Source organism: Dendroctonus ponderosae, unplaced genomic scaffold, assembly GCF_020466585.1.
Source record: "Dendroctonus ponderosae isolate FM_Combo_2020 unplaced genomic scaffold, Dpon_F_20191213v2 Dpon_F_20191213_8, whole genome shotgun sequence".
Classification (NCBI taxonomy): domain Eukaryota; kingdom Metazoa; phylum Arthropoda; class Insecta; order Coleoptera; family Curculionidae; genus Dendroctonus; species Dendroctonus ponderosae.
In genome coordinates, this window is record NW_026019016.1 from 6,694,935 (window position 1) to 6,704,434 (window position 9,500).

At 34.7% G+C, this 9,500-nt stretch overlaps 2 protein-coding genes across 3 annotated transcripts; both read left to right on the forward strand.

The window, feature by feature from the left end:
• Positions 1 to 724: 724 nt before the first annotated feature.
• LOC109533205 (protein arginine N-methyltransferase 5) lies at positions 725 to 6,308 on the forward strand. 2 transcript variants are annotated; one of them, XM_019898464.2, is made up of 11 exons: positions 725 to 967; positions 1,594 to 1,836; positions 3,291 to 3,499; positions 3,561 to 3,731; positions 3,786 to 4,024; positions 4,166 to 4,232; positions 4,302 to 4,466; positions 4,579 to 4,735; positions 5,331 to 5,530; positions 5,590 to 5,820; positions 5,930 to 6,308. In XM_019898464.2, the coding sequence occupies exons 2-11, from the start codon at positions 1,596 to 1,598 to the stop codon at positions 6,116 to 6,118; spliced, it is 1,869 nt and encodes a 622-aa protein (XP_019754023.1). In that variant the 5' UTR covers positions 725 to 967; positions 1,594 to 1,595; the 3' UTR covers positions 6,119 to 6,308. The 2 variants fall into 2 exon arrangements, with proteins under 2 accessions (XP_019754023.1, XP_048524986.1); XM_048669029.1 differs by lacking the exon at positions 725 to 967 and having other exon boundaries at positions 1,233 to 1,836.
• A 264-nt stretch (positions 6,309 to 6,572) lies between these two features.
• On the forward strand, positions 6,573 to 8,962 carry LOC109533206 (ubiquitin-like protein 7). Its single transcript, XM_019898465.2, has 5 exons — positions 6,573 to 6,852; positions 7,436 to 7,647; positions 7,708 to 7,842; positions 7,899 to 8,350; positions 8,604 to 8,962. Exons 1-5 carry the CDS (start codon positions 6,717 to 6,719, stop codon positions 8,737 to 8,739), a joined length of 1,071 nt encoding a protein of 356 aa, XP_019754024.1. The 5' UTR covers positions 6,573 to 6,716; the 3' UTR covers positions 8,740 to 8,962.
• Positions 8,963 to 9,500: the final 538 nt, after the last annotated feature.

The window sequence follows — 9,500 nt, forward strand, 5'->3', positions numbered from 1 at the left end:
TAACAAAGGTTCAAAATAAAATTACGGTTTTTGAAACCTGAGTTGTTTGATTTATTATGTGACGCAACACTTGATTGTTCTGGCTTTCTTTATCTTTTCATTAAGGAAATTTTTTTTTGTCAATTTTTAATCGGTTAGGTTCGACGACATGTGAGTTTTATGTGATATTGTTTTCAGTTTCATTCCGAAATAAATAAATACCTGCATTTAATTAGTCTTACTCATTCAGTAAGATATAGAACATTTTATCTAAAAGCAATACCTTCTGATTCTGTGATACTGGTAACTGCTATTCCAGACATAAGTGCAGCAATCACTTTCCAAATCGTCTATTACGTTTAAAGATACGACCAATTTAGAGTCTCTCCAAGGAAGATAAACTTGATGCATTCGCCGCTATACATTTAAAGTTTTGAGGAGCACAACTTAAAAATTAACCACAACTACGTTGTAACGTTGAAATGTCTGCATGGATGCGTGGTTGCCGTTGTGCTTTTTATAGAATATACATTTTCTCAAAGCTAGGTTGCTTCTAGCCCGCAGATTTTTAAATTGTAGTGTCTGTGAATAAGTCTTCAATAAATTACATCATAACATTGTTATGGGCATTATGGGATAAAGTCCTTATATAATGTTTATTATTTTTATTAAATTAGTTTCAAGACTCCTCAAGCCTCCTCCTCCTCTTAAGCAAACTGCGGCTAACTTAATAGACCTATTATTCCATTCGATATTTTGTGGTGTTAACCTTAAATTAAACCGGAACTGCATGTTGTGGTTTGAATATTTATTTATACGATTATTCGCAAAATAGTTCATTTAGAGCTCGATTTTAATCGTTTTATAGTTCTGTGAATGTTCAGAGATACTCACTTATTTAAGGCCTAAAACCGTTTCTTGGTATTAACTAGTATTGCAGTTTTCATTCACAACCACTTGAGTCTGAGATTTGAATCCCCTTAGGCAAGTAAGTACCAATTTTTTACTATAAAATCATAGTCAGTAGTTGTTTCTAGGCATACTTTACGAAGATTTATGCTTTGCATGTGAAACACATTGGTGCTGTTCACATGATAGTAATAGAAGTTCAATTCATTGGATTTGCGATATTCATTTAATCGTTATATTTACTTATGGTAATATAACTAAGTGACTCAAGTACATCCTTCAGATACAAGGTGCAAAACAAACTGTTTTGTTGGATTTCTGATGTGCAAATATGATCGTTTAATCCAAGTTACCTTAGTGCTAACGTTGGCAGCTACATGCCCTTTGGGCGTAAGAAATGAATAAAATAAAGACACTCAAACTCTCTCAAAACACACTTCTGAATTCGAAGAATGTTGTGGATGTTACTTGTGCATTGTGACTGATGATTACAAAGTATATTTCGAGAAAACAAAGGCCAATTGCAAAGTTAACAAATTACAAGAAAACATTAACGATTCTCAGCATAACGAACCTAAAATCTATCTGTCATTATTGAGGTTTTTGTCTCATTCAGTTCAGAAACTTAATATTACTAAAGCAAGCCAATATTTAGAAGCCAAAATGAGTGTAAACTCATCATAAATAATGCTAATCTTAATACAGAAATGGAGGGTCAAGAACAAACTGAAGAAAAACGGAAGCGTATGTCCTGTGGACTGTACACTAACTGGCCAGAGTCACTTAAGGGCGCCATTCAAGAATCGTTTGAGTATGGGTTTCATTTTATTGTTACACAGTTAACATGTCCAACTTTTGTTAAGCTGTTTGGTGGTCCTGACGCTCAACACGTTATTGGATGGACCGATAGAATGCTAACTTCCAATGAATGGGGCAGGCTAATTGTGGGTAAGTGATTATAAGCATTTACTTTAGGTTATTCTTTCGCAGTATACAGTTTTAATAAAAAGTGCGGACAAACTTTCCACATATGACCAAATAGGGGCGCAGCTTGTACTTTGATCCGGATGTTTTTAAGACCTTAGTTTTTGCACATTTTCAAGTTTCAAGATAAGATCGCTTGGCTGACTTGTAGCTCATTTTTCGTTCAAATTTTTTATATTACTTGCATTTTGTCCAAGGTGCAAACTCGTAGTATACACCTATGGACCAAGTAATAGTGTAATTTGAGGCATAATTTGTAAATCAAAACTGCTTTTCCACATTGTGCTTTTTGAGATCTAAATTAATCTCTAAGATTTGTATCATTTTTGCCATTCCTAGAACCCAGCCGGTCTGTGGGTGCTAGCTTGAACATTAAGTGTTCAATATCAATGTTGTTGCTAGTGGCAAAACTATTGCTTTTGAGAGCTCTTCGGGTATTGGATACACCATACAAGGATTTTGGACGAGTTTTTCGGCTGAATGGAAATGAATTAATTTTTCCTGCCTGTTTTGATTGTTGAATCGGATACTTTTACTTTTATGGGTATGGACTGGTATCCTTCTATGGTGTTCAATGTAATTAATTATTACTAATTATATTCAGGCGCTAATCCAAAATCGCCATCAGAGACCACAATATTTTCTTCTATCACATCTAAGTTGTAGATTTCATCAGCAGTGAACACTATTTTTCTAACAACTGCTTAACCTTCTCGGAAAATCTGGAAACATTCCGCTTATTGAGGCTGGTGTCTGCGTTTTACAAAATCCAATTATCACCGGTTTCCACGCAGACATTTATTTTCTGAAGAGGCAGGAATACTTTTATTATTTGCCTTTGCCTTGGCCTACTCCAAAATCGAATGCAAAGATCTGACTGAGGAGAAGAGTAGACTTTTTCTTCAGCTTCCGAAAACGTGTTTTCAACAGCATTATCCGTATTTATAAAATTGAAACATACGAATAGGAAAGGCAAAACTTCCTATTCGGTTCATGGTACAAAACTATTAAAGCAAAAACTAATTACTTTACTGTTTATATCCTCAATTTTTACACAAGACATGCGAACATTGTAAAGAGAAACTGCATAAAAAATAGAAATTAATTAAATCACATTAACATATTTACTTTTGGGGGTGCGTAAAAGTATGACGACTCACATATGGCCACAGGGCGTATCAACTAACAACCTCAGTTTGCTTACAGTTTATACGGTAAATTTGAAATTATGTGAATGAATCAAGATACAAGCTTCTCCCCTATTTAATTATTATTTCGTGTGCAGTCAATTGTAACATTCGAATGCAATGGTATTGCAAACAACGAAATGGTGCTTTTAAGCATGTATTTTTTAATTGAACCAACAGAGCATTTCTTTCAATCCTCTGTACTGATAGCACGGATATATTTTGTTGCAGCTGAATTATCGCGCAATATTGATGTCGACAGTGATGTGGATGATGTAAGGCGAAGCAACAAAGCGATTTTAGAAAAAGAATTGGGTTTTGCTTCGCATTTAGGTGTCCCCGCAATTCTATTGTATCTCACTAAACCAAAAAATACTCAGTTAGCAAGAATCGTTAATGATAAATTAGTATCTGGTTATACCTACTCAGTGTGGATTCAGGTACGTTGTTTTTCTGCCCTTATCGGCGCAGTTTTGAATGCTTTTCATATTATATTTATAGATTCCGATGGTACATGCGTCTCGAGCCGATCCAATAGGTGAAATCGAGCATGATACTTGGGACTGGTGGAACGATTTTCGTTCGTTTTGCGATTATGACAAACGCATAGGACTTGTACTTGAAATTCCTGATGTTAAAAATGCTCCAAGTTCTGAAGAATTGGATAGATGGGTAATGCATTGCACTTCAAACTTAACTTCATTAGTAATTTATTTTGTTGTTTAGATTGGCGAACCAATTAAAGCTTTAGTATTGAAAGCATCTTTCTTCTTAATAAATCAATATGGAAAACCGGTTCTACCGAAAGTTCATCAAGATATTGTGCAGAGATTCATGTCGATAGACGTTCAATACATCATTCACTTAGATGTGGAAGCTGGAGATCACAGTCTCTATGTAAAGTATATGAACTTTTTAGGAAAGAAATTGTATATGTGCGATACCATGAGCCAGTTTGTGCAAGGGTTAGAAATTATATTATTATTAATACGGAATGCTTATATGATATTTCATAAAAAAAATGGACGGAAAACTTTTGTCACCATTCTAAAACACTCAGTCGAAGCTCAAATTCATATTGCCTTAATATTTAAATAACATTTTAGATGTGAAGACTATTTGCAAAATCCCTTGCAGCCACTTGCGGAGCATTTGGAGGCGCCGGTATATGAGGTGAGTCGTTGTAAACAATTTAATCAAGACTTGCAAAACCAACTGATCACATTTACTTTAATTATCCAGGTATTTGAAAAGGATCAAACTAAGTATGATACGTATCAAAAGGCTTTTCATAATGTCTTAGAACAATGGTCGGAAAACAGAATTCCAGTGGTAATGGTGGTTGGGGCTGGAAGAGGTCCTTTGGTGCAAGCGGTCCTGAATGTATCAAATATTTTGTCGAAAAAGGTACTTAAATCTCTTAGAATCAAAGTTTTAGTTCACAGTATATCTTTGACTAAAATTTGTTTTTACGATAACAACTCCAAAGTTTATTGAACCAATAATTGGATGTTCTCAGGTGAAAGTATACGCGGTGGAAAAAAATCCGTATGCAATGAATACATTGGCACATCGAAATAAATTTGAATGGAATTCGCAAGTAACTTTGGTGAATCAAGATATGCGAAACTGGCAGGCTCCAGAACTTGCCGATGTTTTAATATCTGAGCTACTCGGTAAGACTTATTGCTTAATAGCAATTTTTGTACAATCTGTTGAGTTTGTAGATAGTAATATTGACTAGTGAACGTATAAAAGATGTTGTCAGAAGTATCAAGCAAAACTGAAACTGCACAAAAATCTGACTATTGTGCATTTAAATTATAAAAGTAATTTGCGAAATTAATTAAATGGAGAATGTTCTATTCAAATGTTGAAAAAAGGTACAGCCTGAACAATGGCAAGCTATTTAAGGCATATTAATCTTTTTTTCAAAGTATTTTAATACATTTTGCTATATGAACAGCGCAAATACTGACAGCGGTCTTAGTGAGACACCCTGTACAAAAATTGTTACCGGGTTTTAGCTTTTTTCAATTCCTATTTAAACATTTATTGATCATAATTTCTTATTATAATTGTTTACGCTCATAAAGAATTGTATTCTATAGACTGAACTTTGAGTTTATTTTTACAATTTTCAAAAGCAAGTAAATAATATAGACTGTTTCATTAATTTAAAGGAAAACGTTATATTTATTAAAGCTTTGCATTGTATGATGACTCAAATAATTGATTAAACTACCTATGTAAAACTTTATTAAATTTTAGGATCTTTTGGAGATAATGAACTATCGCCCGAATGCCTCGACGGTGCCCAACGGTTTTTGAAAAAAGACACGGGAATATCCATACCATGTCAATATACATCGTTTATTGCACCCGTGCAGTCTTTAAAGATTTTCAATGAAATTAAAAATAATAGAATGCCAGACAAAACTTTAAAGCAGTCCTACGAATGTCCCTATGTGGTATGTATTTATTTCCCCATTCAATTAATCTAGCGTTATTTATTTCTAATTATTTTTAGGTGCATTTAGCTAACTTTTATCAGCTTGCACCAACGGAACCCCTGTTTGTTTTCGACCATCCAAATTTTCCGACAAGCGGTGAAAATCCCGACAATAAGAGATATAAATCAATTAAGTTTCCTCCTGTGAAGAAAGCGGCAGTTTTGACCGGATTTTCGGGTTTCTTTGAGACAGTACTTCATGGGGATGTAACGTTGTCCACTAATCCAGAAACACATACGCAAGATATGGTAAGTTTAACGTTGCTAATATGTTTTATTACTTAAAGTTCATCATTGGGACGTTTTTCTAGTGTGTAGTTAATTCAAAGAGATTTGCGAAAATGTACTTTTTTTCCAGATATCGTGGTTTCCAATATTTTTTCCTCTGTCAGCACCAGTGCACTTAAAAGCCGGCGATATAGTGAGAGTGTCGTTCTGGCGCGAAGAAACCGTAGAGAAAGTATGGTATGAATGGTGTCTCGAATCTCCGTATAGAACCGCTATAATGAATCCTAATGGCAGGTCGTATTTTATCAAGAAGCATTAAATTTGATCTAAGGCTTAAGCGTAAACAATGAATAAAAGTATTTTATTTTTTTAGAATTATTGTGGAATTTTGTGTGAACATCAGCGCAAAATTAACATACAGCTGTAATATTTCCATAAGTGTTTTGTACGGCAGTTTTTAACATGAAATTTCCGATAAAGTATAATTATTAAATTGATCATTTTCTCAAGTTCGAGTTTTTCTTATTTATCGATGTCCTACATGCATGTTCCCATTTAGTGGTATTCATTTGAATTAACAATTTAATTCTTTGCCCACAAGGGATAGTTTATTTAATCGGGCCTTTTTGTTTCTTTAGCAGTAGTCATTAACATTTTTTTAGCCTCGTTAATTTTTCGTTAGATTTCATTATATGGGTTTTTAAATTCAATGACGTCACAGAAATTAGGCAATAACTTCGGTTCTATTTCTCGGTATTCATAATATTGTAATGTCAACATCTTTCAACGTTGGTATTTAAGTTAACCTCAAATATTTCCAAAGTAAACAATATATTAATCAGTCATACTAGCTGCAAAGCTCTATATTTGTATTAAAAACGAAATACTACTGTTTAAGTGATACTGAAATCAACAACATGGCTTTAAATGTGTACTTGGGCATTTGGAGCGAAGACAAATTACGCCGAATTAGAGTGGATGACTTGGATGTAGATTCAAATGTTGAAGTCTTGAAGCTCCATTTAGTCAAAGAACTTGGGAATAGTCCATGTGGTATGCGATTTATTACAATTCGGTTCTTTCTGTGATTTTTGTTCCTAGCTTTACTGAAAGGAACAAGTTTTCCTTTTAGTCGTTTCAAGGTTACCTAAGTTAGCACACAAAGAAAGTGGTTGAGATTTGCGCAAATATAGAACTTCCTATTCTTTATTCACGTGTGCTTGTAGATATACATTTTTGTCCTGATTCGTTGGGATTACTCACAAAACACGTAAAGAACATGCCATAAAAGCGTAATTTTTATAAGAAGTTGATATACTTTGCATGTAACACTAATGGTGGATTTTTACAAAATTTAACTTTAAGCTGAAACATTTGGAGTTTGCTTTAAAAAATATCGTGCCTTGTATTTTAATGAATCTTAAATTCCCGCTGTATAAAGTGTCCCTTTCAAATACACAGCAAATACGTTTTTAGAGCCCAGAAGAACTATTTAAGACTAAGATTACATTCTGTATAATAAGCCAATGTAGAAAATAATCACACATGTACAAAAATTTTCTTCTACCTGCGTATATATCCAGTGCAATTATATGTAACAAACTTTATACATTTCCTGTTTTATTCAACTTAATAGAACTGACCTTTTGCGGCTTGCACTTGGAAGATGGCAAGCCAATATCAACATATGGAATTACCCCGGGTGTGACTATTCATGTCACAGAAAAACTACACGTAAAGCAAGCCAACATTTCAGAACCGACAAAAATTACCGAGTCCGATATTCAAGAACTTGTCAGCAGCTATCGGAACTTTAAATCACTGCCTTCCTACAGGAGTACACTTCATGTACGTGCGTATTTAGTAGTGTTTATGAGCTGTATTTATATCTGAAATGTTTATATCTAGAGATTGGAAAATCCATCGGAATTGGATAAAGTTATAGCTGCAGTGCCTGGTTTGGAATCAGACGAAATTGCAATTGCCTTCATCTCAAAGCCCGATTTATTTACGCAAATGGATGATCCAAAGACATGTCGACAGGTAAAGGAGCCTAAGATCAAACACTTGTTCTTACTACATGTGACTATGGTTCTTAGATAGGGGAAAGGCATCCATGCATTTTGGCGGCAGCACGTTACATAGTCACCGAGTTTCATAAAAGCACTACCCTGACATCCACTTCAACTCTTCAACCGCCACCATCTACTGGACATTCTTATTCATTAGACGCCCTATCCGATGATGATGAAGAAATGGAAGGTGACGGACCTTCATCAGATGGTGCAACTATTACGGCTGCTCATCTAGCGGCTGCTCTAGCTGAAGCAACGGCTGAAGCTGCAGCTTCTACTACAGCTACACGATCGGCTCCCACGACTACCGCTCATTTAGCTGCGGCTTTAGCTCAAGCTGCATCAGCTGCGGCTGCCAGATCTGCAGGCTCATCGGCTCCTGTCACAGCTGCACCATCTGGAGCAGCAGCAGAGTCATCCAGTGCGGCACGCATTACTAATGAAATGTTGCAACAAGCTTTCACACCAACAATCGGGTAAGCAAAATACATTTAAATCGATAAGAAAATATTTGCAGAATTTATGAATATCGCCCCAGTTTGAAAAGTTATTATCTACCACAGTTGAGAAATGTTTGTCTTACATAGTAAACTTTCAAAGAAAATGAAAGATAAATACTTTCTAGTCTAAAACAGTCAACTAAAAACTTGTGCACACTCGGTGAATGAGCAGCCATAACTTTATAATCTTTGTTATTTATTTGGTCACACACAATTTTTATCTTGTTAGGTATGGAGCATATTTAAGCCAGATGAGGGAACTGGGATTAAACAATGAAGTGCTCAATTTAAGAGCTCTGATGGCAGCGGGTGGCGATCTTCAAGCTGCTATCGAGCTGGTTTTTAGTGGAGCACTAGATGATTGAAATTCAGTCTGATGATTTCGGATTGGACGAAAAATGCGGATTAAATTATATACGTTTTAATTGTCTTTCTACTCTAAGTGGATCATTTCATTATATTCTTTATTTTGCTAATCTTTTAAACATGTAAATACATCGGCGATTTCTGTACCATTTTTATTACCAAATTAGGTGTGAAGCATGTTAAGTCAACATTTCTGGATGAATAAATTGTGCTTTTACAGTTTTTGTTATAAGTTGTAACGGTCAGAACAATGACTACTTTTTAACTGTAAGATTTATGGAGACCTGCAAACAACTTCACCGTGTGGATAAAATGTAACCAAAAGATTGTGATTTAACTGTCTTAAAGGAATTATACAGTACCGAACTGTGAATTAGACTGCGAGAACAAACCTCTAATCGCGAATAAGCGTGTATTTCCTGACACGATTTTAGTGGGAACCGAATTTAAAAGTGATAATCTTGATTGCTACCGACTATGCTGGAAGAAACAGTTAATTCTGGTGGTTATCTAGTCACTTGATTCTACAAATTCCCGTGAAATAAAAATCCTTAATAAATGAACGTAATGAATAACAAAATAAAAGTAATCATCGGGATCTCAACCATGTTCATGTACTTATAATAGGTTTTTAGCCAAGTTTTTATTATTCAGTTTTATCCAAGTAAAGGTCGACCAATGGCCTGGTTTCATACTAATCTATTGAAAATTACTTTGCATTTTGTGTTTTATCCTTATAGTGCTCGACTCTTCGCTTTGG

What these genes read in the sequence shown, in the direction of transcription:
- LOC109533206 (XM_019898465.2), top strand. Translation starts at nt 6,717, where the DNA reads ATGGCTTTAAATGTGTACTTGGGCATTTGGAGCGAAGACAAATTACGC. An exon ending in CCTACAGGAGTACACTTCAT is followed by an intron (nt 7,648 to 7,707) that starts GTACGTGCGTAT and finishes GTTTATATCTAG; the next exon opens with AGATTGGAAAATCCATCGGA. An exon ending in ATCCAAAGACATGTCGACAG is followed by an intron (nt 7,843 to 7,898) that starts GTAAAGGAGCCT and finishes TATGGTTCTTAG; the next exon opens with ATAGGGGAAAGGCATCCATG.
- LOC109533205 (XM_019898464.2), top strand. Translation starts at nt 1,596, where the DNA reads ATGGAGGGTCAAGAACAAACTGAAGAAAAACGGAAGCGTATGTCCTGT. An exon ending in CAAATATTTTGTCGAAAAAG is followed by an intron (nt 4,467 to 4,578) that starts GTACTTAAATCT and finishes GGATGTTCTCAG; the next exon opens with GTGAAAGTATACGCGGTGGA. An exon ending in AAACACATACGCAAGATATG is followed by an intron (nt 5,821 to 5,929) that starts GTAAGTTTAACG and finishes CTTTTTTTCCAG; the next exon opens with ATATCGTGGTTTCCAATATT.